Source organism: Anguilla rostrata, chromosome 13 (assembly GCF_018555375.3).
Source record: "Anguilla rostrata isolate EN2019 chromosome 13, ASM1855537v3, whole genome shotgun sequence".
NCBI classification, from domain to species: Eukaryota; Metazoa; Chordata; class Actinopteri; order Anguilliformes; family Anguillidae; genus Anguilla; species Anguilla rostrata.
This window is the reverse complement of record NC_057945.1, coordinates 23,908,554-23,935,685: the sequence shown is the minus strand read 5'-3', so window position 1 is coordinate 23,935,685 and position 27,132 is coordinate 23,908,554. Positions and strand designations below refer to the sequence as shown.

Genomic DNA, 27,132 nt, shown 5'->3' with positions numbered 1-27,132 from the left:
TTATTCATTTATTATCTGGCGCCCATTCATAAGTGGAAACATTTGACCTCATAAGGCAGAAGGCTGAAACCATATTTAATATGCACCTCCGGCTCCACTAATACATATTTAGGTACCAATTCACTCACATTAACAAAATAATGTTTGTAAGTTTTATAAATATATCAGATTGTTTGAATAAAACCACTTCAACAATGAACATTCAGGTCTGAGGCAGTAGTTTTTTTAATAACAGAACATTTGAATTTAAAAATACTTTTTTTAAACATACTTCTGAAATGTTAATAAAAATAAATAATGCATGTAATTTATTAATGTAATAATCTGATTTTGCTTATTCACTATCAGTCAGACACGTCTCAAAGTAATTGCACTACATGTAACCATTGGAGAATAAAATTAACCTACATCAGACCATTTCAGAATCTATGAGCATGAGTTTGAGTGAATATTCCTGTTTGTGCATTAAAAATGTTAAACCTGCTGATGCAGTGGCAATTGCACTCATTTAGCAAGTTTTAAGAGATGGAACAATACTGAATTTGTACACAGCATGTCACTGTAGTGTGAGAACACAGGAACCAAATGTCCTATAAACAGAATAACAGCACATATGTGCATATGTAAATTTAACATACCCAGTTTAGGTCTATAAGACAGCTGTCCATTCAATGCAACAGCCAGGACAACAATTACAAGTTTTGTCACAGTTTCCTAACTGTCAGAATCTGCTTTCAGACAGTATTGGACTTGCCCCTCCACATGTTTCATGATATCACAACATTGAAAACATGAATAAAAAAGGACAATTGCACAGAAGATGCTACTACAGTCACTACAGTTTTTCCTCAATGTCTGCTATTAGGAAGAAAAATACCAATTAAAAAAATAAAATGATAGGATATTTCAGATTTTCTACTACTTTGCAAGTTCTGTGTGTTGAATTTTTCCACTAGTCATAACTGTTTAACAAATGTCACAGTTTCTGAAATACCTGGCTCATAAAAAATTACATTAATAAACATTAACATGTCAAACATTACAGAGCAATAATTACACTGAGTAATTACACTGAGTTTGGCCACAGAAAGTCAACAAACATTGGAAATAAAAACTAATTAATAAAATGTAAAAAGTACCATGTACTGGTAAAGTTAAGGTGAACCATTAATGTAAGAAGTTACAATAAAATATGTACTATTAATTACAATTTAACATTAGAACACATTATATTCATTACTATATTCTTGCCTTCAGCATTCCATTTTACATTTTTGGACCTGATGTAGGATATCACAGAAGCATGTGCTTTGAGGTGTCCATGTGCTTAGCTAAGGATGGAGCTTAAACCTTTTGTAGAGCATGAGAATTTCCAGCGCATTAAAACTGCGCCACAGCTTTTCAGTACACCTTCACAAAGTTGCAGATGAACCTTAAGGAGCTGCTTCAATGCCCTTAAATCATCTTTCTAGATATTCCTTCTGGATACTCCTTTTTTGTTGCATAATTTAAAAATCATCCACCCGGATGAATGTGCACGTAAAGTCTTGTGTACTGACATTTTTTCTTTGTTCTTGTTCTAAGAAGAGATGGGAGGAGATGATCTAAAATGATTTTCCATTTTAATGTGGAGATGATCCGAAGGCCCTCCTCCAAAAGCATTACTGGATCAAAAACTTCTCCTGCTGGAATACGAGTTCCACAGCCGCGTCCACGTCCTGCACAATATGGCCCGGTTCCACCAACGCAGGGTCGAAGCGGAAGTCGCGGTGCCCGTGGAACACAGTCTCTTTGATGGCCTGGTTGGCGTCTGGTGGCACCTCAGTGTGGGGGTTGTAAACACCGGTGCAGACCAGGATGGATTTGCAGGAGGTGGCAGAGGGGGGCGCCAGCTCGCTCTCCCAAGCACTGTCCACGTCGTCCTCCTGGGGCAGCGTGGCGGAGGACCGGTTACCAGCTGCCACCTTAGCCACAGCCTTGGAGCTCTTCCTGGCAGTCCTCTCTTCAAGGTAGCGGTTGTACATGTTAGCACCATAGATGTCGGTCATGAGGTTGTCCCTAATCGAAGTCAAGAAACAAAAGAAGTCAAAAGAGGTCAACATCTAAAATAATATAAAATAAAGCAAGCCCACGTGTTGCCCTTGAATTTGCAAAATGAAGCGTCTCTGACAGAAAAAAGCAGTTTTGGACTGGCAGGCACCACCTTAAAACACATCCAAGGGCGTTTTCCATTTGGGGGAAATAAACGTACAAATTTGAAAGGAAAGTGGACCTAAACTCACCCAATAGCATACAGGGATGTGATGGGGGTCCTCCACCCCCTCTGTGCAGCCTGCTGTCTGATCAGGTACTCAGCATAGTGGTAAGTCAGTTCACTGGGCTTGCCCATTAGAGCCTCATACTTCAGCTCTTTTCCTGTTATCTTCTTATAGATGTTCTCCAGACAAACCAGGAAGGTTCCATGACCAAATCTGTATGTGAAGCAAAGTTCCCAAAGCAAATCAGGTAAGTTACATTTTACACAATCTAAACAAATGATATCTCACAAACTTACCGTTTGCACTGCCATACTTAAAAGCCTTGCTACATAAGTGCAATAACTTCGCCACATCCATTTTTAGAGAGTTTTGTGGAGAGGTGAGTCTAGTGCTTATTTCTTTACAAACAAATGAGGGATATGCATTTCATTAAATATTTGTGAAATACGCTGTGGCATATTAACAACTAATTACTAATTAACATGTTCATTAGTATGCAAGATGTTCTATAATACTTATTAAGCAGGATAAGAGAACTGGTATTTCATGTATTCACTGATTTTTTCATTCCCTATGAGCTCAAGTAATATTTATCAAATGCAAAACTCCTCTCTCATTTCATCATTAGCTTCCAGATTGGAGTTGATACTGTAGTCACTTCTCTACACTTCTGTAACAATATCAAATGAATACCTTGTGCTGAAAATGGATTATAAAGACAATGCAGCACATCTGTGGACACAGCAAGGGCTGTTACCGTGGAGACTGTGCCTCTGCCATCCACATGAGGTCCATGTTGCAGGCCAGCAGGGGAAGGTGAGGGAACTTCTGATTCTGATGGACACTGCTCAGGTTCCCATTGGTCAGAAGGATGTCAGTGATAAGCTGCAGGTTCGTCTCCCATCGAATTGGCTCCCCAAAGAGAATAACAGCTAAAACAAAAGCAGCCAATAAGGATGTGAGGACAGTGAATACAGTAACTATGCAGATAGATATATTCATTCAGTGGTGCTAAGTGAACAAAAACAATTACATAAATATAACCACTGTGTGGATATAACCAATGAATGAATACAACCGCTAAGTCAATTAAGTGTGCTATTATAGCCACAGACAAACATAACCATTTGCAAATTAAATCTCTGTGCAGCTATAAATATAATGTATATATTATCACCAGTAGTTATTTTATTGTATTGTCGAAAGACAAACGTTTCAAAACTGATTAACCAGATATAAAGATACTCATTACGTAGTTGATGTAATACAACTGTTACACATTTAATATTTGTTGTATAAGGATTTGGTTTTGGTCAGATTTGTTTTCAAACTTCTAATCTGCCCAAATTTTGTTTAAAGGCAAGTTTAATGCAGCTCCTTCTATGAAGGCACCTACCTTCAATCTTGGGAAGATTAACAATGGGGGAGGACTGAATAAGAAAAGGAACAAAGGAAATCAGTTAAAGCAATGTGACATGTATAAAATACAAGTGCCTCTAAGACAATATACTAGTATGGATGAATATCAATTTTGCATATGTCCATGTAAAACTGTGAGAAATATATTATTTTAATAGCCAATAACTGAAATTATGTTCAGAGGTAAACATTTACCAATCATAATTTCTAAACAATTATATTATATATCCTATTTGCTCCAACTAACACAGATCACAGATAGAAACCTAAGGTTGTGATGTGGGAATAAGATTTTGGGGCAGTGGGTTCTTTAAGAAACTATGTTCGTACTACATTTCAAGGTAGCCAGCTATGAACTGCAATACTACAAGTTACCACTTTGTATTCCTTCCGTGCACCTCTCTCAACCCAGCATCCAAATTCCCAATCACAGACAGTATGAGAAACAGGTCTAATCTTATCTGTTTTCTGCAGTATACTGAATTGACTTGTAATACAAAATCCATAGGGAGGGCCAATGGACCAGTTTCTATAGTGTGAGCTTGTTTCTATTTCCAATTCAAGCTGCAATGTCTGAGAGACAAGCGATTCCTTATAAACGTAACAGTGATGGTATCCTTACTCAGGGTTTGAATTATACCACAACTCTAGGGGGGGGGGGGTGTATTTGTGGGGCTTTCTGGACCAAAAAATAATTTTTTTGGTCCAACATTATAGCACAACCACATTAAAAATATATTGGCACATATTGATTAAAAATAACACATTTCAGCAGGCATGGACTCCACAGGACATTTATGACTGTATCAGACGTGAAAGAGAACTGGACTTCTACTGGAGCAGGGCTGACTGAGGATGTTTCTTCATTTAAAAATGTCAAAATTTTAAATTTAAAAACAGTTTTTTTTAATCAGACCAGCCCCCCCCCCCCCCTGTTTAGAAAATGCAAACCTATTCTAAGCCCATGGTTTGCTAAGCTGAAATATACACAGATACACAGTGAAACTGCTTGGTTTCACTCGACACATCTTGAACACTATTCAGTGCTTGAAACTAACAAACATTCTATTTTGAGACACCGTGACCTCTGAACTTACTGGAAGTTTGGGGCGTCTGTTGTGGTCCACCATGTCCAGCAGTGGAAAGGCTTCCCGTAGCATGTCAATGCTGACCACTTTCATAAAGCCTAAACTGGAGATGCAGTTGAAGGACCAATGCTTGGAATTTACTGCCATGATTTCACAAATAATTTGCTTCCGCAAGTCAGAAACACAGAAAAATTAAGATTTCAAAAATGTTTATGAAAAAAATAGAGAACTCACCATAGTACCCCAAAAGATCATGAGTAGATCTTACATCCTTGTTTGCAATTGTAATTAATCTTTATAAATATTTAAAGCAAGAATCTCAGCACTGTAATCCGATTTATAGCTGGACTGGGCGAAAGAAGTCAGTTTACAGTAGCACAACCCAAACTGTTAAACCAATTTCAGTGACATATTGCATAACACCTCATTAGCTTGTGCTGTGGTTGCTGATTCTGTAATCTTAGACTCTCTCTGCAAGCAGTTTAACCTACGCAACAGGAGAGGACCCTGAGTTGCATAACGACTGTACATGTGGTTAAAGTACAAGCATGTGGTAGAAGCATAGACACGCAGCCTCGCTTGGCAACTTGACACTTCTTCCAGGAACAAGGTAAAAGGAACTGAAGGATCTGTCATGACTTAAAGAGGAATGGGTGGGGGAGGTGGGAACATGGGCCTGCTAGCCTCAACAACGTTCAATAATTGCATTTATCGCAAAGAATAAGAGTTGTCCTGATAAAAAAGTCTGGTATAACTATCTAATCCTCTCCAAATTTGACTGCATTAGTTATTACTTCCTCAGTTCAAGCAAACATGTAGTTTTGATACAAAGTGGCTGCCATGATCTCACCCAGGTGGAACAATATTTCAATATGTCATCATATGGTGTTGGATACAAGTTATTGTATGTCAACATACGGTAGTGTCCGAGGTGAGTTATCCTCCTATTGTAAAGTACTTTGACATCACTGAGAAGGATAAAAGGCACAGCAAAAATGATAATCATTCACTCATTCATTCATTAAGGCAGAAAGATGATTTTCAAAAGCAGAAATTAAATAAGTGGGGTGGTGACAGTGAGAATCGTATGGCAGGATACTTCTTGGCAATGTCCAAAACTGGGCCCTGTCCTGACACCAGCACACACTTCTCATGGTACTTTTTGAACATCTTTAGAGGGCTGTGTGACATCATGACCTGGTCCTGGGAGATCTGCCAAAAACAGTGGACACAAACATCACCAAATCAATGGTAAAATGCTGCCATCTCAATTTCAAATAAGTTTTCAGGAAGGATTTGTGGCTACTGGACTAATTATGGCCAGCTGAGGATGGACTCCCCTTCTATAGCTGGGGTTATCCAAACATTTTTTCCATCCAGGGAGGTTTTTTCTTGCCACTGTTTGAGTTTTTTTTTTTTTTTTTCTTACTGGGGTGTTTTTTCTTTCCTTCACTTGCTGGTTTTTTGGGGGTTTAGGCTCAGTCTTTCCACATTTTCCTATGTCCCATTTCCTTTATGGCACCTTCATGACTGGGTCATTTAAAAAGCACCAGAGAAATAAAACTATGGACACCGGACAGCCATACCAGTAAGCCTTTCTAACAAGTGAGCATTTGCTGATTTTAGCACGAGTGGAAAAGGTATTAAATGCACAGCGTCACTGTATTTAGATTTTTTAAGTCAGCATTAGCTCTTGTGTCCACAATAAATCAATAAATCTCCACTTGATACAATTCCAAGGAAGGAAGCTCCTTTCTCTTTTTGACACAATCATACTACTATTACGCACTAACTGCATTAAACTGCAGTAATTGTGAGGACAAATATTTAAAAAAAGAATTCCTTAAATTACATGCATGGTGCACAGAGTAGAATGAAACCTCTGGGGCATACTTCAGGAGTGGTATAATGGGGGAACCTCTCCTGGCGCTTTCTGGAAGGCAATTCAAAAGAGACTCACAGACACTCCCAGGATGTGAGACAGCTGGTCTGCCTTTGTCTGGCGGAGAACATTCCCAGCATTCGTAACAAACACGACAGGCACCACAAACTGTCCCTGGGCGTTGACCAGCTTCTGGAAGGCCTTCTTTGCTGCAGGGATGGGTGTCCTACCTCTGACGAGAACACCGTCAATGTCAAACAGGAGGCCGAAGCCTGGCTGGACCTGAACAACAAAAAGAGAGCAGACATTCAAAACTTTAGCAGGATTTCTGCCACTTTTTGAGGGTAAAAAACAAAAAGTATTTGCCCTTGCACTGCGGTATCCCATTCAAATACATGACGGATGAACAAAAGTGTTTTTTACTTCACATTAACCAAGATCAATGCTTCCAGTACCTCTTCACCATATTTGAAATTTGTTTTTCATTCATTCTCTCCTATCAAACTCTATGAATGGAAGTGATGACCGAACTGTCATGTGGAATTGTGTCTCTTATTCACAGGATCTAGTTTATCCACTTAGATAATAGGGTAAATAAGAGGTCTTTTGCCCAAGATGAGAACTTCTTTGCCCTATGGGCTATTGCACACATAATAATCATAATCAATAAGTGTTACCCATGTCTCCATTCCAGTAATTCAGCCTTCCAGTAAATCCAGTTACAAATTACCACACAAGAATGATCACAAAATAAGGATGAATTTTAAATTAACTAAAACATGTACTGTAATTGCAACAATCATTTATTTCTTCAAACTGTTTTAATTCATTTTCAGTGTCTTTGTCAAGCTTTACTGAACCAGAATAACAATAAAAATTATTACTAGCAATGATGATTGGCTCTATACATGTATCAGGGCATAATCCTGCTTTGTATTTAAAATATATCAAGATAAAAACTGATTGAGACTCTAATGTCTTAAGTATGTAGTACTGTAACTTTTTCATCCTGCAAAACAAACTGTGCAATCGTCAATTGGCTATGAGCCATATGGACTGAATGTCTATGAAGATGTGTTGTTTCATGTATCAAAGAATGTAGCAGCTCCAAGGGAGGGTGCTGTTTTTTTGGGGGTTTTTTTGTCCAAGTGAAACTCGATTGAAAATCAAAGTAAAAACTTAATTGTTTGTCCAACTGATTCAATCTGATTCAAATCCCCACAAAATGTATTTAAAATTTATGAAAAGACACAAGAGCTTTGTAATCTAATGTTAAGTGGTAAGTGGACTGCATTTATATAGCGCTTTTATCCAAAGCGCTTTACAATTGATGCCTCTCATTCACCAGAGCAGTTAGGGATTAGGTGTCTTGCTCAGGGACACTTCGACACGCCCAGGGCAGGGATCGAACCAGCAACCCTCCGACTGCCAGACAACCGCTCTTACCTCCTGAGCTATGTCGCCCCTAATGTTAAGCCAATGTTTCTGTAGTCCCATTCAGGTAGTGTCATTTTACATATCAGAGCATCATTATAGCTTGCATTGCTGATCTAAGCCTCCCTAAAATAGTTTTCATGTACAGTACTGTGCAAAGGTCTTAGGCACCTGTAAAAAAAAAATGATGTACAGCTAAGATGCTTTCAAAAATAATGAAATGAAAGGGTATAAATATCGAAAAAATAATATAAAGAGCAGCAAATAGTTAAAAACTAAATAAATAAAAACTTCCCCTTTAATACTACATCAATTCTCTTAGGCACACTGTCCGGCAGTTTTATAAGAAAATTGGCTGCTAGGTTGTTCCAAGCATTTTGCAGAACTTGCCACAGTTCTTCTGCAGATTTAGGCTGTTTCGCTTGCTTCTGGCTCTCCAGGTAATCCCATAGACCCTTGATCAAGTTTTTATCTGAAAAGTAGTCTATTACTTAAAATATTACTTTATTTAACAAAATACAAAAATGTATCTGTAAAATTTCATTCTTTGGAAAATTCATGTTTGGAAATCTCAAATTTGCTCTTTTCTACCGACATACTAATGCAGAAAACAAAAAATAAACATCTAAGACCAAATATATACTACATATTATATTTAAAAATCTAGAGTGCCTAAGACTTTTGCACAGTACTGTATAAAGCCATGTTATACTTCAGGCTGCCTCTGTACCAAGCAAACATGTTTTTTGTATTGGTGTCTCATCTGTACACATGGTGCGCATGATCGCTTGCCTGAGAAAGCAGACCCTGCTGCACATACTGGCCTCAGCTGGGTTCTACCTGTGATCATGTGAACATTGCATGGCAAATGCATTCATTTCTATTACAACCGCATGCAAGCCTGGCCTTAGCTCTGCTGAGTTTATCTGGGTCCCAGCAGGGCACAGTTTTGCTTGACAAAATGTGGAATGACTGTGACCAAGCAGGCATGTGGAGCACACACAATCTCTGGCTTAATTATGCAAATGCTACAAAACACAATTAACATATTTATTTTCTTTCAATAAAAAACACACAGGACACACATCATACATTTTCCTGTACATGCAAAAAGACGAAATCCATGCAACGAATTAAACAAAAGATTCAATATAACATGCATCTCCAGCTTAATCACACAAGTACTGAAAGCAATGCCCTGTGGGAAAAAAGATTTGTATTGAGTTTACAAAATGTGCCTCACTGAGAATAGAGTATATAAAGTGTATAAATCACAATGAAATAATATTTTTGATGCTGTGCTTGCACAGATCTGAAGCCACCATACTGCAAATTTGTGGATTCCATCTCTGGTCAGAAAAAGCTCGTGCAAAGATCTCAAGCACTCAGGCTTTTCTTTAAAAGGGCTCAAAATAAGTTTTTTTTTCTTGTAAAAACCTAAAACAGATTCTTCCTGTGCTCATGAATCACATGCTGCATAAATCCATATATACGGTGCAGCTTAATCCGAATCAGCACTTAAAACTCAATAGCAACAGCTTTTCACAAGTTGCAGAAACATATATGAGCTAAACAGTACAGCAACTGTACTCGCCAAATACGCCTTCAGTACTACACAAAGGCCTCTTTGCAATGATGCAACACACCAAGCTTAAGCATGCTGATTTACAATTGATGGAAGACACAGCATTATACATTTATATAAGAAAAGATTTACTTTTACAAGGAGTGTATTATCAAGGAGGCAGTGTTATCAAATAACATTGTTTTCCTTATTTTAACAGGATAGGCTCTGAAGGATAGTTCTCAATTGAATGAAAGTAGAGCATGACAGAGATTCTGCGTCATTCCAGCTTTCTGATAGACATTTGTCCGTTGTCCTCCAAACATTGTGATAAGCAGTCTAAGCACCATGCGTTTCCCTTCTCTGATGCTTAGGGATTACATTGATTTCTTACAATCTGCAAGCACAAACATCTGTGCATTTCCCTCCATGGGAAGACTTGCTTTTCTCAGTACAGGCCCATGGCTCAGGCAAATGCATTAATGTGCATGTGCATACACTTTCCAGTCCACTTCTGTGATACAAAACACACTCTGACCTGGTTACAGATCCAAAACAAAATTTCACCTGGGATTTACACAATATGTTTGATGGGATATTTTTAAACACGTACTCCCACCCCACCACCACCCGAACCCTGAACATAACAGCATGTTATATTAGGGCAGCACGTATACTTGCTGATAATCAAAATGAAAATGACACATTGAACAGAACTGTACTTCCTACCTGCAACATATGGCGTGCAGTCTTGTATAACAATTCACAATAGATTTAGGAACATTATTTCTTATATGATACATAGCTAATGTTCTTAAACGTGATCTGTTGCCATGGAGTGACACATACCAATAATTGTGCGCTAGAAGTGCTTTAGGAAAATTGTAATGAATACATTTTTACATCATATATATCAATACATTATATATATATATATATAAATAATTTCGGTATCCTGACACATCAACACCAACACCTTAAAGCTATTTAGAAAAAATAACATAAACATACAAATACAAAATGTGCACGTTGGGCCAACCGTGATCAAGAAACTAAAATGGGTATACTCAATATTGAAAACCTTGGTACTATTTCGCAGCCACAACAATTAATAGCAAAAGCAGGACAACCATACGCAAAGAGTAGACCCACAAAATGTAGACGATAGCTAATGTTAATCGAGACCCCCATATTCAGCAGAGTAAACAGAGGGGAAATGGTCGAATCCGGGACCTGACACCACGAAAACGACACATCGTTATGTTTCTTAAAGGCCGAGGTATTTTTAAGTGCTGTGTTGAAATTAAAATGTTTTAGAAACTGAAAGCACGACACTACCACATTCTTGAACAATTATGAACATAATGTGGTTTAATGAGGACCACACAATCTTCATGCCTCGCGTAATGTAGGCTCTACATCCACGTTAGCGTCAGTAGAGCTGGCAACAAACAAGGAATCAGCAAAAGTCAGTGTTCAATAGTTCAAAATCTTGTCGGTTATGTGTTTTCTATATGAACATTGAAAGGAAGAGGCAAAGGTTAGTTAAAATACTCGTGCTTCCTCGTTATCAGGAAATAAACATCTCGCTACATTTGATGTTTCATTTGAAAACACTGAGAACATTTGGAGGTGGAGCAAATGAATGGAACATGAGACCTTCGGCAAAATGAAAAGTTTAACCGACAATTCGAAAGCATCGTTTTAGAATTGTCGAATCCACACTAAGCAACGTTAACAGTTTCGGATCATCAACTGAAACATTGTATACAATTGTGAACTGAAACAAAGTAATCGAATAACATCTTGAGCACTGACGGAATTCACGGAGTAGCTTGGTAAATGTAGAACACCCGGGACTGCATTCGACCCCTACCTTGCGGTCAGAAGCCGCTCCACACATTCCGCACTCTGACAGCCGAATTCTTCGACCAAATTGCCTTGTACACACGGAGCTAAGAGCCCGGTAAAAAGGTGATAAAATATTCATTTCCCTTATGTTTCGGGGGTATCAGGGACGATCGCGCTTCGAATCAATGAGCAGCTGGTCCAAGCACTGTTGTTGGTTGTGCCTGGCTGGTCCCCTTATCCAATTCCTCCATATATCTTTTGAGGGGAAGACGAAGTGACGACAGAAGAGGAGGGCCATCATAATTTGCAGGGGAAGCTGTGGTGGAAAGACTAGCAGTCTACAAATAAAACAAACGTTTCGGCTTTACCATCTCGCGTGAATGTCGTTTGAGTCGTTATTTGACCGTCTGTTTCCTTTCTGTTAAGCCTTGAGTGTTGGAACAATTCCGCTTCGAAGCATATTTGCTAAACCAAGACCAAGGGCCACAATCGGGCTTTGAATCAAACCATGTTATTCTAAATATTGGTCTTGAAAGATCAAAACAGAAAAGAAAATGCGTGGAATCAAACTGAATATAAACTCGTAATTTGTAACACCATAATACGCTTCTACTAGCCTACACTATAGCTATTAGACGTTTTTCCAGTTCTGACCTATAACACACAAAGCCCTCAAAACTATGACCACATAACACAAGATTCCAGGAGAATATGCTATCTCCTATGTGGGCGCAGAAAACATTCACTTATTTTGACTAGCTAATAAAAATGGCAAATGTAAATCCCCAAACCAAGATGAAAAAGCAAAGATGCACCTCACTGTCAGTTCCCAAGGCCTTTTATGAAAAGTTGACCATTGGCAGTTTAGTTTAATAAAAAGGCAAATCATGTTGCACACTTTTTTGTTGCTTTCTTGGTCTCGGTTTAAAGGGCTATTATTTGAAAGCAGTCACTCAATGTGCATCTCCTCCCTCTACCCACCATATACACCGATCAGCCACAACATTAAAACCACTTGCATTTTTCTGCTTTTTGTGATTTAATATTTTATATTCTCTGTTTGTAATCAAACAATTCACATGTGGTCAAAGTGCAGACTCAGAGATTTTATTAAAGAGTATTCTTATACATTTTGGTTTCACCATGTAGTAATTACAACACTTTTTATACGTAGTTCCCCATTTCAGTGTTTTAGACAAATTAACATGTCAAATAAGAGTCATGTTTTGTATTTGGTTGCATATCCTTTTCATGCTATGACTTCCTTATGTCTGTGACCTATCAACATCATCAGAAATGTATAAGAATACTCTTTAATAAAAGCTCTAAGTCTGCACTTTGACCACGCGTGAATTGTTTGATTACAAACCGAGAAAATAAAATATTAAACCAGAAAAATACAGGCAATGTTGTGGCTGATCGGTGTATATTGTATGCCATCTTCCCAATTGCTAGCACACTGCAGTAAACCAGAAAGCTTCCCAGTACCAACTGCTTGATGAAACAAGTTGAAACCTGAATTACACACCCAATGTACAGTTTACATGAAATAGAAAACATTGTAAGGACAGCAGATTAACATCCTAAAAGGACCAGATGCCCCGTTTCTGAATGACTCGCACAAATGAGAGCAGCAAGCATGGTTAAGGAAGAAGCTAAAGATTAGCTTATTATATGTGTATATACTATATCAACTGGAAAGCACAAATACAGTCATTTTAATTACAAGATTAGATTTAGTCCAGATGGTGAAAATGTGACACTGGTTTCTCCTTTATTCTGCTCACAAGTAGACCAGTCACATGGACCAAGCTGCTTCCAATCGCTTCTAATTTCAGGATTTAAATTGAGGACATAGCAGCCATTTGTTCAGAATGGAGACATATTGGCAATGTCTAGCAATCTAGATGGTGGGAATACCGAGGTCATAGAATAAACTGTATATGCATGGTGAAGAAAATGCTGATTAAATCATAACAAAATGACAAGAACAGCCAACATAGGCATTTAATTAGACAAATGAAAAGAACACTTTTTTAGAAAATAGTTTACTGTCAAAATTTGAATAAAAAATATTACAAAGACCAGGTATGTACAGACATATCACCTCCGTGGTATAATGAGATGATGAATTCTAATGAGGAAGGACATGACTTGGAACCAAAAGAAGTCACAATCTCATTTTGGTTCACTTGCAGAAAAAGCATATGTATGTCACTTCATTCCTTGGGAGGATGCTTTTCCAGAGAACACTTGTTTACACCCCGAGCAGCAGCCTGCTTCAGCTACAACCCGAGCAGTGTTTTGGCTTCTTCACTCTGTGCCATTAGAGTTTCGCTGGCGTATTTCTGCAACAGCTCCATCTTCTTCCTTCTGACCAAGGCTTCTTCGATCTAAAAAAGAAGTATCGTGTGAATATCATCCCTTCGTTTTCCGCACGTAGCCAAAAAACGCTTAGTGTCACAACCATCTACAGTAAGTGTTATTGACTGGCAGTATCTCCTTGTTCAGGTTTCCCACCTCTTTCTGTGACGGCACAGGGACGTGGGCGATGAATGTCTGGGCTCCTTCCCCTCCCTCTGTGGCATCCCTCATCTCTTCATCAGACTGCTGAAAGAGCAGAAGTCATTAGGAAATGAAGACTCTGCACCAGATTACAAAACTAAAGATGAGCCAAGAACCCCTTCTGTCATAGCAACAGACGCGACTAGGAATGGAAGCGTTCACTCAGATTACAGCCACATTAAAAGCACTGAAACCAGTATGCTACAGAGTTACAGTGCAGATCAGCATGGACAAAATAACAATAAAAATGATGTGAGAAAAAAAAGCACAAATTTAGGAATATGTGGTCTCTTGCTGTAATAATTAAAGGCTACAAGATACCTCTTCATCCTGGACAGCATAGATGTATTCCTCCTCCTCTTCCTCCTCTTTCTCTCCTCCTCCATCACCGGCTAGCCGTGCCTCTCTCTCAGCTTTCCATTTCTCCACAGCCTCTGCTATGACTGGGAGGGTTAAACACACGCACGCACGCACATTAAAAACAACATTAAAAATCTTAATTAAAGATCAGACTAGAGTTAAAGACAACAAAACTTGCTACAGAAACGAACATGTAATTTGGATTCCATTTACTCTACAGAGTTTACAATTTATCTACACACAAATGACAATAAATTGACATTTTTAAAATGAACTATTGAACTATACTGTCTTGTTGCACAGAAGCCAAGCGCAAGGGGGACTAGAAACAATGGCAGCCACCTCAGTGGACTGGGCCATTTGTTAGGTGTAAGTTTTGTTGGGTAACTTCGTGTTTCATGTCAGGTCCCCCTTGCAAAAGAGATTTCAATCTCAATGGGGTTTTCCTGGTTAAATAAAAAATAAAAATTTTTTAAAAAAAGTGCTCTTAGCAGAATGCAAACCTTCCAATAGGAAACTGGATAACCCCAATTTATGAGCGTTTCTCAAGAAGCATGTCATCATCCTCTGTGCCTTGGCAGAAGTACGTGTCCCAAGCGCGTGGGAGTTGTTTAAAAAGTTTAGGCATTGTCCAGACAGAAAGACACAGTGCTTCTAAGGAACGCAATGGCAGAGAAATGTTCAGACCTTCCAATAAACCTTCCACCTAAGCAAAATGAGATGGAGCAGGTGGCATTTTGCTGTGTTGCATCATATGAGATGCATTACCCTTCCCTGGGTAAGCGAGAATGAGCCAAATGTATCTGGACAAATGGGAAGCATGTGTCTCTAGGAGAGTCCACGTAATCAGCGTGAAAGGGCGCGACTATACGCTGCACGCGTCCGAGGACAGGCCTTCTTACTGTGCCACGAATGGGAGCCGTTACGTTTCGCAGAGCTAACCCCCTCAGCCCCGTGTCATGTGCAGGTAATTATTTCAAACGGGTCTCATGACCTCTCGTTCCTTCCCCATTCGGGTGGTCTCGTCTAAGCAGCTGGTATGCATGCTGCACAATTGACAGGACTTGAACAACGACCTCTTTTCTTTCAAGGGTTGTACAATAACCTCTTTCAGCAGAGATCTTTTATTCAGGTCCGGTGATCTTCAGATCCTTAGATATATTTTTAAAAAATACTATGTAAATTACCGTGTTTCTCATATTCCTGCTCCAGAGGTACCAGGACACCATCGTCCTCATCTCTGTAGCCGTAGTACTCTGCATCAATGTCCTTCATGAGCTCAGCCCGAGTCTTTCTTGGAGGAGGGATTGCTATAGCACAAAAACGTACGAGATGCACAAGTCAGTATTTTACCCTGTGAAAATCACTGTGCTAAAATGCAAAATGGAAGAACTGCTTCTGATTTTAAGGGCCAGTTGCTTGCATCAGTTTGGTATGAAAACGATGTTCACTATAATTTGAAATTAATTTGTAAGGGGAATTTGAGGATGTCTTGCGGCTGCCTCAAAGGTGTGCATCTTGGCGGAAATTAAATCGAATAACCACACACTATAAGCACATGATCTTAAAGAGGCCAGCCAACCTCAAAAACGTGACCACCTCGAGGGTAAACTTACGCTCTTTCTCAAATAGCTCTCTCACTCCGGGCAGGTCCTTCGCGGCGCCAAAATATTTATACCCTCGGTTCCCTGGCACCTCTTTCCCCTCATGGTCCAACATTTTTGGTCCAACCCTCTAGACAGGCAGGGGAACAATGGTCCTGGTTTCTCCTGATATTCTCTTAACACAGATTCTTACTCTGCAAATTCAAATGTCTAAAATACAGGATGAAGGCCAAAGCCAGCCTGCATATGACAATTTAATCTGTTCACAATGTAGTAATATTCATCTTAGGCAATTAAATTAGCATGCAGTGAAAACCCTATTGTACACATAGGGTTCCACACTTCCAAATGCTATCTATCAAGTCTGTTAATGTTGTCTGCTGAGAAAATATTTTTACTTCAAATTATTTTAAATGGAGGTTATTACCATTAGTCACAGAGCATCAAATGGCCAAATCAGGTAATCTTAAAGACAGGCTCATTTGAGTATAAAGATAAACAACTACATCTTTAATGCACAAAGATGGACATTTACATCCTTCTTACCCCATAGTCAGGTCCACCCAGCTCCTTGATTCGAACCTCCCAGTGTCCCTTCTCTCGAAGCAACTTGTTGATTTCGTCATTCAAATCTCGGATCTTAAATTCACCCAAACCAGCTGTGGTTGGCAAAAAACACATTAAACATCGGATCTGCTGTATACCAAAGGCAAGTTCTCAACAACCTTACCAGGAGAAAACTCACCATTTTGAATTTGTGCGACCTTCTTGGAAATCTCACTGATGATCTAAAAATCAGACAGAAAATAAAACTGAATTTTAAATACAAACACCCAGAAAAGTGCATTTGTTTCTGGGATACAGCATACTTTAGAATCTTGCACCAAGTTCCTTACAGGAAGAGCCAAAGCGCCCTCATATGGTCAAAAGGTAATTAACAATCAACAAGCCCATTATTACTACCATACAGCACACGAAGCAGACATCCAAAATACAACACACACACTGAAGTTGACTTACCTGTCGCCTCCACTTCTCTGCTTTTGGCAACTCACTGCACTCAGATGCAAGAAATGGTCTCCTTTCCTAAAATAATCAAATGTGACTTAGCAAGTCCTATGAAACAACCACAATAATAATAATAATAATAATAATAATATGGTAATATGTTATTTCAAAAATACCAAATGTTTTAACTCTCAATTTTCTACAAAATATCTAATTGGGTCCTGTAATTCCTGCTAAATTCTCATAAACATGTTCTGAAAATAGTGCAATATCTTCAAAAAAAGAAAAAAAAAAAAAGGTTTTTATTGGAAAATGATGACCTTTGGGGTGAAATGACCTTATAATAATATTCTTTGGACAAAACATACATTTTGCACTGAAGTTAAGAGTGGAGGGGTTTTCTAGTTTCAGATACAATGCTAAGTGAGATTGAGTAGTTATTAGTATTCAGGAATTAGCCTCACCTTGACTTTGCCCTCCTCCAGCTGGGCTTGTCGAAATCTGGCCAAGGCCGTCCTGTTTGAAAAAAATCAATATAAATTACTGAAGAATCTACCACTTGAAAATGGACTTAACAGCCACCAAGAGCTTATTGGAATATACACATTTATCCCAGCCTGAGTTATCTTCTTTCTTTAAGAATAATGATGCATCCCGCTGGACACATTACAGATGAATCGAGCATTAAACAATTTAAGAAAAAAAAAAAACTTTTTTACCCAAACTATAATATTTACAAATATATACTTACATGGCCTTCTCTGCATTTCGAGCCTATTTAGAAAATTGGAGAAAAAACATTTTCAGCATTGACAACATTTGAGAGCCAATGTACTATTGGTACAGAACCTGAAGGCAACAAATAATGTAATTTGGCAGGTTTATAAAAATGACTTTACGGCATGTTGATCATCAGAGACTATAGCAATATGATTTCATATATTTAGTGTATTCAAGGGGGAAAAAAAGGTCATTCTACATTCATGCAAACCCAACCAGAAATGGGACATTTCATTACCCTCTCAGATTTGACCAATATAATTTACCTGAGGGCTCTCATAAATAGAAAAAAAAAAAGAGTTCAACAATAGTAGGCTATTCCTATAACAGTGAGATAATGAACTTAACAAAAGATCATCCTGAGATCTGGTTAGATAAAATAATCATGTACAGCACATTGTTTGACTCATACTGAACATACTGATGTTCAAGAAAAACACTATAAATAATAAATAATTACTGGTAAGCTGGCAGACAAGGACAAATTTATCAGTTTGTTTCCCAGTCTCTGCCCAATTCTAGACCCTGCAGTGGTTCCAAAACATTTTTGCTATTCAAGCCAAGTCTTCCAAAATGGTTGGTTTAAGGTTCCCAAATGAGCATTAAATGTAATTAAGTAATGAATTTACCAAAAGTCAGTAGAACACATTCAAGTTCATAATCCGTGAACACCAAATTACTGACATTCTTTCACTTTTATTCTCTATCAATGAATAGACTATGAAAACCTGGAAGATGAATGGGAGTTCACTAAGAAATGTGTGGTAGTAGCATAAAGTAATACTATGCATGACACAGAACTTCTAATGTCTTTTTAAGAGAACCCCAAAATATATAGAAAAAGAAGGGCTTCAACCAACACTGCGAAATCCTGTAAGATCTGTACCTAGGGTTTCTACAGTAATTGCAACACTAGCCAATGTCAAAAGTCGCTAATCGCTCTTTTCAGTGAATTAATCAGTTCTGTTGTCATCTATCAATCAGAACAAGTTTCGGACAAGTTACTCAAAAACCAAGTAGCGCGGTTTCTGACGTTTATATAAAAACCTGTGAAATAACTATAGCTAGTAATTAACGTTACTTAGAAACATAGTTGCGATGATAAATGAATGTCTTGTACACAATGAATGTGTTGTCGCTGGTCGACTGTTATATACTAAAAATGTTGGTTCTTGAAATATCCAGCAAATCACAAGCAACAAGTGATCAATTTAAATTCAACATTTTGTACATACCATGTTTGTAGATTAATAAGTGGACCACAATATAATTTCGTCTTCGTTCCGCTCAACGCAGAACATGCCGTTAACGAACAGGAAGTAGTCGAAGTGTGAAAGTTCGAAGTTGAAGTGGTCGAAGGTCGACGACGTCGTTTATGTGATGATGGAGCTAGCAAACGGAAACTGGATGAATGGGTTTTTTAGTTAAATAATTTCATATTCCATGTACTTGTTTTGTAACGTGTTACTCGTAGAAATAATAAAAATACAGTGGTAATTTATATCCTGTTGTTATATTGTTTTCGAGGTTTTAACAAAATTCATATTGTTTTTGAAATATCCTAACTAGCTAGCCAAAACAAAGGGATCTCGTCTGCTACTAGCAGTTCATTGACTACAACAATAGCTACGCCAGCCATTTTAAAATGGTATTCGTTACCTAGCTAGACATTTACAACCTTGTCGGTTTTTAGTCTTCCTTTTAGATAATGTATTGCTAGTCACCAAGGAAAACATTGAAAATTTTAAATAAACCATACTATTATACTAGGTACCAAAAAAAAAAAAATTTAAATGCTGTTAATGCACTCAGTCTACGAGGAAAGAGGCTGTTAGGTTGAGTGTTATCCGCATTTGAACCGAGTGCCTGCATTTACTCTATAATTGTGGGTGTCCGTGAGAATGCTAGATCAAGGTGTGAATATTGCGCAGCCATTGCATACAGTTGAAATGTGATGGTGCTGTTTTTAAAATTCAGACAAACAATATTTGTGGTGCTAAGAAGGTTTTTTTCTAAAACATTTGTAAAGTCCTGTCATCTAACCAGTGCATTTGTTTTTTGAATAATAATAATAATGACATTACGCAATTCCTTTAATGTTTATAATTCAGTGCTTAAAATTATTTGAGAATTCAGCCGGCTGTATTCTAACCATGCAATGTAGCTGCATCATCCATTCCAGGCGCCTGCAAATTAATTCACACTGGAGCCTGAACTGAAGGAATGATAGACTAGGCATGACAGACACTGTTAATTTAAGTTTAATAAAGGCCTTATGATGATGATTATTATTATGGGCAGCCTGTGCTTTTTGGTTTTGCATTAGGGCTAGACCTGTTCACTCGTGAGCTTCTCCTGCTCTGCTCTCATATCTAGGCTCCTGAAACTGACACCAGCCATCCCTGGTAGGCAGGACAGTTGGTAAATTTATACCAGCTTCTGCACATTTTATTTCAGCTTCCCTCATAGTTATGTGTATATTCTGTGACATAAGCATGGTAATAGGGGGCTTGTAACCATAGGGTTCTAAAGAGTTGCTTTGGGGAAAAAAACCTGTCTATGAATTAATGTGAAATATAGTGCATGCTATATAAATTTATCAAAATAAAAGGTGTCCATTGTGGGAAATAAGTATATAGCTACTGGCAGTCATTTTAAAGAGATAATGATTAGCTGAAATATTTACAAAGAAAAGGGAGAGAAAAGTAAGATCTGAGGTAAGAATACAAAATAACAATTTGCATTTGATTGAAACAAAGGATTGATATTTTATACATGGTTGTTTGAACATAAACCATACAATGGCATATTTTCATCCCATCAGTTCATTGCATTATATTATTGCATTATTTAAATTCTGTTGTAGTGTACCATGTGTAACTTGGCCTGATTGACAGTGTTGTCCTTCATTTTTGCCAGATCACTGTGGCGGGATGACAAGTCCATTGTCAAGGGCTGCCCAGCTAGCTGTCCCTCTCTATATCTGCTGACAGCATGGTTCTGAAGCGTAGCCAGGATTCTAATTCCAGTTATTCAGCACAGAAACCCAATCCACACAGCAGGCACTCAGCGTCAGTAAACCACTCTGCTGCACTGAGGATCTCTTCAGTTTAAACATGGCTCTTACTTCATGTGCATGGTATTGGATTATAACAGCAAACAGAGATGCACACGTGTAAAATGGACGAGATTCCTGCAGTATTAGTTGCAATCAGGCTATATTTTTCAGTAACTGAGTAAACCCTGGGGTAGCTATAGTGTCATACTTTTTCACCTGATTCAACCCATTGATTGTCTTAAACAACTAAATGGCCAAAAGATGTGTGTGATTTGTTATCAAGAAAAAGAACATGGGAATACAAGCCATGTGTTGACCCAGTAGACTCTGGTCTATCACATGCATATACAGCCCAGAACATTCTGTTAAACATTACAAAAATCAGAACTGGGTAGACGTTAAACCAAGGTTGAATTAGACACAAATTATTAAAAGCAGAAATATCCTTTCACATTGCTCAAAGGCCATCTGACAAGCAAATAAGCAGGTAGTGTAAGGTTTTAATTGTTTTGGTATGTGTGTGTGTGTCATTACAGTTATTTAAACCATGGCTGTCAAACAAAATTGATGGCGGTACCAGTAATTTGTTATTTGCAGGTAGTTCAAAGTATTGATGTAATCTCTGCTATTTAAAAAATAACAATAATAAATTTGGTTATCCTGTGACAGAATTGCTCCTTTATACATAAACAATTTACACAAATGCATATTTTTATATTAACTGATCTACATGCTTATCTAGCAATGATTTCCAAAAATAATCCTATAAGAATGTTAGCACAAAGCCAGTGCTGACAGGAGATTCACTGTCAGATCATAAAATGTTTATCGATCGTTGTAGGCTAACAACGAATCACAAAATGTATGTAACTTTCTTTATTGAATTTGATTGTGTTGTTGGGAAGGGGTGAACCCAACCTTAGAGTAAGTTGATTACCTACCCCCTTGACCTACATTGTATTTCTGCTGTAATTAATAATTTATTCACACACTGCTTACAGTGATAGGGCTACTTTGCTGTGAGCTTAGTGCAGAAGAGAAAGTGCTGAAATGTGCATGACCAATGCGCTGACTGGGTCTGCCAAGACAATACTTTCACGTCAAACCAAGAGCAGGTATCCACCCCCCTCAAAGTATCCTAAGGTTTCACTCTACAAGTTTAATGAGGGAGGACAGAAATGCAGCTCTACTAAAATGAGCACAAGCCACTGTGTCCACAGCATGTGCAGTCAGGTCTGCTTTCAAAATTGTGATGTGGAAACACTCAACTTGTACACAAAGCTAGCAAGTCTGTTGTCTGAATAGCTTACACAATGTTCTCCATAATCTAAACACAAAATAAAAAATGAAAAAAGGAGTAAAGGAATAAAGTATGTCACCGTACCCATATTAGATGTGTAGTCATTCTGTATTTACACAATAGCAACACTAATATAAAAATTCCAAATAAACACTTGTCCTTGTTAAATTCTAATTCAATAAAAATGAGTTGTACGACAACCGACAGTAGCCGACAGTGGGGCTCATTGCCGCGAAAGCACGCCAGACATCTATTTATTACACTGCAACATTCATATAACCTGTCCTTCGAGAATAATGCGGCAATGCACTTCACAACGTCGATCTTCATACGGAACTGCTAACAAACAACAGGATGCCTAATTCAAGGACTTGGTCAGGGTCAAATTAAATAAAGGGAAAGCGAAACGCGCCTAATGAACATGCACTCGAGATAATGGCATTTGTTATCACCACATTGGGAGCTGAAACTGATTTTCCAGGACCTCTTTGAAGTTCGAGGGGATGCTCGTTCCCATAAATACAAGCGCCTGCAGGTAAACAATGTGCGCGCATGTCTGAGTCTCGGAAAACCGGTTCGAACTAGAATTGAGGGACTGAATCACCGCTTTTCATGGTCACTCGAACTGCTGTATTGAGGAATGGTTTTCATTTTTGACGAAAAAGAACAAAATGACTTATCTGCAATAAAAAATTTTAGGCGCGTCATCGTCGATTAAATAGCACCCCTCCTCCCATTATGTGATTATGGACAAAACAGACCTAGCAAAACTGGAGCTGCAATAGGCAGCGATCAAGAAAGGACGATATTTTTATTCATACCATCAGAACTGAATGAATGCTTTATGCATTTTCAGACTATAAACTCGACATATTAAAATTATATATTTAATGATTTAATAAAATCATATAGCTATGCGTACTATTTTGTTCATCTGTTCACTCACTGAACTTTGAACAACTGTTCGATGTAATTGCAATGTGTAGACTAAATATATTTTTCGCACAGTAAATACAACCGTACAGTTACTATATTTCCTCGATTACTTATAAACGATATCACTGTAAAACGCATGTTTTCCGTTTTTACAAACGCTTTCACGCTTGACAAGTGCTTTAATTAAGTTATTTCACATTGAATTCAGGGTTTGACCCAGCTCCTGGATAGAAAAATATGTTCGTTTATCCCCTGGTCAATCTTTTATGAAGAACAAAACATTTCACCGTTTGAGTGATATGAACAATACATTCAAATTTTTGTCTAACATAATTACTTGTTCCAAATCATGTTATGAAATGTTAATGAACTTGGTTCTTCCAGTTCTACATTTTCAGAAACAATAACCATATAATTCTAGGTTACAGACAGGTCGGTTGAATACTTGTCTTGCTTTGTCCTTCAATCTACTCACAAAGTACCATAGGTCTATTCATTTTGGTACTATTCCCCCTTGGCCTGCAATCATAGCAGTGTGCACACCTTTGAGTCATTAGAGTACTGCCTGGGCTGCCTGTGCTGTTCCACGGTGGTGTGTCCATTTGCGAGGACATCCGATGAACAAGCCCCACTCTCCCGGGTCTTCTCCCTCAGTTGCTGCAGGACATGGAGCTGCGCTGTGAGGCAGGCCACCTCTGCGCTCTTCTCCTGCAGCGCTCTCCTGGTGGCCTCAAGCTCCTTGGTCAGCTCCAGCACCTGCTGCTGCTTCAGTGTGCGCTCATTCTCCAAACAGAGCACCCTCCTCTGCAGAGACGCTGCCAGACCCTGCGCTGCCTGGAGCTGAGATGGGGCAAAAGAGCATTTTGTATGCACACTTAACTGCTTACGACCTGAAATATAATAAGGTATTTTGTACTGACAAATGGCCAATATTTTGTAGTGTATATGCTCATATATGATGTGCTTGTCCTTGCCCCACCAAACTCCGCCCTCTGACACATGTATCTATACAGAATATGATCAATTTGGATGTGGCAAAATGAGACTACACAATGTCCTCATTGGCATACATCAGTGGTTCTCAACCTCGGTCCTGGGGGCCCACTGTGTATGCTGGTTTTCGATCCAACCACAGCTGAAATCTCAGAATTTTAACAAGCTGTTCATTTTTCTTAATTAGGTGTTTTTCATGTTAAGAGGAATTATTTACCCTCTTAAGCCACATTATGTCAGAAATTGCTATGCACGGCATGAAGAATAAAATCCCATTGTGTTATTGTGTTGCTTTTTTAGTGATTGCAAACAATCACTTAAAAAGAGGTAACATTTTTGAACAGATCAAATTAATGAGGGGAATTAATGGGCTCCTAATTAGGTTGCTGAACACGTGTTTAAGTGCTTTAAGTGCATAATATATCCCTTAAACTAATTAGCACAATACAGGTTTGACTTATCATTTTCTTTGTTTTAGAATTATTCGTTATCTATCAAATGATTAGATTTAGTGGCCAGGTGTCCACACTTTCCCCAGTTGGGAACCTGTTAATTTGCCTCAGTCTTTATTTTGATTAGTAAAACGTTTTTTTAACCTCTTTATGTAATCATCTACAATATAGCACAATGTGAATATGGGACTTTTATTCTTCATGGCATGCATAGCTATTTCTGACACAAGGTGGCTTAAGTGGGCAAATAATCCCTCTGACATGAGAAGCACCTAATTAAGGAAAAATAATAGCTTGTTACAATTCCGAGATTGCAATTGTGGTTGCAACGAAAACCAGCATACACAGTGGGCCCCCAGGACCGAAGTTGAGAACCACTGGCATACATAATATTCTCTCAGTCAGATACAGAGTATATAATGACTCACCTGGACTGTAAACTTAAGTGAGGAGTGTTTGATTTCTTCCAGCTGCTCTATTTTGGACTGGCACTCAGTCAGGACAGCAATGAGAGAACTGTTGGACATCTCTGACTCCAGCTCTGGGATTTCATGGGCTTGGTTCTCACCTTTCTTCCCCTCTGTGCTGAGTATACTCTCGAGCTCTCTGATCCTCTCCTTAGAGTCCCTCAGTTCAGTGCACAGATGATTTATTTCTTCCTGGTGTGACTGATGGTGTAGTTTGAGGTCCTGTAGCTCCTGCAGTGAAGTGGCCGAAGTCTCCAGGTCTTTGTCCAGGGACTCCTCACTTCGGGCCCCTTTTTCAGGCTGGGAGAATTCTGTTACGGAATCATGCCCTTTCTCTTTACGACAGACTCTGCTCCCACTGCAGGAACTGTTTTCCTCGCTTTTCTCCTCAGGTTGCATATTTAGGGATTCGACCTGGAGAAGGTTGTCATGGGAAGTTCCCTGTGGGTGCTTTAAAAGATCTGCCATTTCGCCATCTAGCTTTGCTCTCTGCACACGCGTGACCGCGGATTTGAAGGTCGGCACTAATCCGGCACCAGACAGGGAACTTCTGTCACCTGAACTGTCCCCCATCCCACTGTTCCTCTCCACAGAGCTCGGCAGGGACCCGGTACCAGCTACCTGCTCTCTGACCTTCACCGCCCCGTCCCCCGGGCTCCTGTGTAGGTCGGAGCCCTGTTCGTCCACCTCGTCTAGCTCTCTGATGGACTCCAGGGGGGAAACACGGTGGCCCGCGTTACTCAGACTGTCCTCGGTGTGAGGGGACACCAGCGGGCTCTGCAAAACCAACTCCTCCTCAGGCTGGTCTCCTGATTTCGGCTGCTGCATGTTTTCGGCTGGAGAAGGGATCACTGAGGTGATGCTGTAGCAGTCCCCCGTCTCATCCTCTCCATTCTTTGCCCTGCCCCCTTCTTCCTTGTTCCTTGGCTGCCACTCAACAGTTTCACACAGCAGTTCGCTGGGCATTGCCATGGACTTCATAGGTACCATCTTGATACAGTCTGAGTAATAATATAAATACTACTGAATAAATGATGGTATTATAATGGTATTTTTAATGCGGTTTTTGTTCTAGTTCCTTTATAGAACATGCCCACAGCAAAAATAATATTTATTTGTATGTACAAATGCAGTATTCGGTGCAAAAATAAGCACTACAGATCTGTCTTCAGGCATGTCAGGCACCCAAGGTGACTTCCTTCTGCAGTGGAGTGGCCGTACCTGCTGCAAGCTCCATGTGGGTGAGCGGGTGCGTTCCTTGTCTCTCCCTTGCTGACACTGGCCGTTTAGCTGCTGTCGAGCAGTCTTGCTCTCAAATGAAGAGGAAGAAAAAAACTGCCTTTGTTGATGAGCAGGTGATCAGGGCTCCAGTTTCAGTCACTTCTGCAGGGATGATTCTCTTACACGCATCGAAGTCTATTGCCGCACTTTGCCTCCCACCATCACCACCACAATCTGTCAAATTAACCTCGAGTGGCCATTTGGAATCTATTTTGCACATTACATTCTTTCTTTGGTTTAATACAGCCATTTAATGCAGTGTAACATAGCCTTAACGGTTCCCATCCATTTGATTGTGCGTACACCAAATGCCACACGAAGGTGCAGCATAATGTGACTGTTCTGCGTTTCCAGTACTTGAGGATAGAATGAAAAGCTATGGGTAATGGTACACTGTAGAATTAGCAATGCATGCAGAGCAAGTGAAAAATCATGCAGGTGTATGTAGGCTCACACAGAATGGTGAATCAGCTGCTTTTCATTCTGTCACATTATTAGGCAGCGAAATGAAAACCTTAACTGAGTTAAACTACAGTATCTGAAATAGTTCAGAAGCCAGCTGTGTAGTGGACTTACCACTCTGTACCCCTGGACTCCCAATATCACATTATATAGCACTACCAGGCCAGATGTATTCCTGTGCTAAACTATCCATTTCAATGGGCCTGCTGCACTTAGGAAACACTCCTGCGACATGAAACCCCCTCATCTTTTTTCCAATATCAATCAAAATCTCTTGGAATCTTCATGACTTTGGCTTAAACATTTCAATTGAAGATGATCTGCCGACAGATTAAATCTCACAAATAATCCAACTATTTGTGAAACTAAA

General features: G+C 39.0%; 3 protein-coding genes and 1 long non-coding RNA gene across 6 annotated transcripts; 1 reads left to right on the top strand and 3 right to left on the bottom strand.

Annotated features, from left to right (window-relative positions):
* Positions 1-138: 138 nt before the first annotated feature.
* Positions 139-11,922, bottom strand: zgc:77375 (uncharacterized protein LOC402927 homolog). The gene is made up of 8 exons (XM_064306739.1): positions 11,522-11,922; positions 6,726-6,929; positions 5,865-5,977; positions 4,775-4,868; positions 3,655-3,688; positions 3,016-3,190; positions 2,283-2,471; positions 139-2,058 (listed from the first exon to the last, which is right to left on the bottom strand). Exons 1-8 carry the CDS (start codon positions 11,633-11,635, stop codon positions 1,662-1,664), a joined length of 1,320 nt encoding a protein of 439 aa, XP_064162809.1. The 5' UTR covers positions 11,636-11,922; the 3' UTR covers positions 139-1,661.
* Positions 11,923-13,481: 1,559 nt separating this feature from the next.
* isy1 (ISY1 splicing factor homolog) lies at positions 13,482-19,191 on the bottom strand. Of its 2 annotated transcripts, none has more exons than XM_064306740.1 (11): positions 19,049-19,191; positions 17,785-17,807; positions 17,498-17,549; positions 17,046-17,111; positions 16,771-16,813; positions 16,572-16,684; positions 16,038-16,155; positions 15,609-15,731; positions 14,383-14,504; positions 14,017-14,106; positions 13,482-13,889 (listed from the first exon to the last, which is right to left on the bottom strand). In XM_064306740.1, the coding sequence occupies exons 1-11, from the start codon at positions 19,049-19,051 to the stop codon at positions 13,782-13,784; spliced, it is 861 nt and encodes a 286-aa protein (XP_064162810.1). In that variant the 5' UTR covers positions 19,052-19,191; the 3' UTR covers positions 13,482-13,781. The 2 variants fall into 2 exon arrangements, with proteins under 2 accessions (XP_064162810.1, XP_064162811.1); XM_064306741.1 differs by having other exon boundaries at positions 14,017-14,103.
* Positions 19,192-20,737: 1,546 nt separating this feature from the next.
* On the bottom strand, positions 20,738-26,009 carry LOC135238626 (paramyosin-like). Of its 2 annotated transcripts, none has more exons than XM_064306738.1 (2): positions 24,981-26,009; positions 20,738-23,947 (listed from the first exon to the last, which is right to left on the bottom strand). In XM_064306738.1, exons 1-2 carry the CDS (start codon positions 26,007-26,009, stop codon positions 23,633-23,635), a joined length of 1,344 nt encoding a protein of 447 aa, XP_064162808.1. In that variant the 3' UTR covers positions 20,738-23,632. The 2 variants fall into 2 exon arrangements, 1 of the variants encoding a protein (XP_064162808.1); XR_010325160.1 differs by lacking the exon at positions 24,981-26,009 and adding an exon at positions 24,178-24,311 and having other exon boundaries at positions 23,808-23,947.
* LOC135238634 (uncharacterized) lies at positions 23,872-26,070 on the top strand. The gene is made up of 2 exons (XR_010325162.1): positions 23,872-24,012; positions 25,613-26,070. It is a non-coding gene; the product is annotated as an uncharacterized LOC135238634 (long non-coding RNA).
* The last annotated feature ends 1,062 nt before the right edge of the window (positions 26,071-27,132 follow it).

Bases quoted from the DNA above. Each gene is read 5' to 3' on its own strand.
- isy1 (XM_064306740.1), bottom strand. The intron at 16,814-17,045 runs GTAAGTCAACTT...TCTGATTTTTAG, and splicing joins CAGAGAAGTGGAGGCGACAG to ATCATCAGTGAGATTTCCAA. The intron at 16,156-16,571 runs GTAAGAAGGATG...CTGCCTGTCTAG, and splicing joins TGGGTGGACCTGACTATGGG to AGGGTTGGACCAAAAATGTT.
- LOC135238626 (XM_064306738.1), bottom strand. From the start codon at position 26,009: ATGGTACCTATGAAGTCCATGGCAATGCCCAGCGAACTGCTGTGTGAA. The intron at 23,948-24,980 runs GTGAGTCATTAT...GCCCCATCTCAG, and splicing joins CACTTAAGTTTACAGTCCAG to CTCCAGGCAGCGCAGGGTCT.
- zgc:77375 (XM_064306739.1), bottom strand. From the start codon at position 11,635: ATGAATATTTTATCACCTTTTTACCGGGCTCTTAGCTCCGTGTGTACA. The intron at 3,689-4,774 runs GTAAGTTCAGAG...TTTCTTATTCAG, and splicing joins ACAGACGCCCCAAACTTCCA to TCCTCCCCCATTGTTAATCT. The intron at 2,472-3,015 runs GTAACAGCCCTT...CTTCACATACAG, and splicing joins GCAGAGGCACAGTCTCCACG to ATTTGGTCATGGAACCTTCC.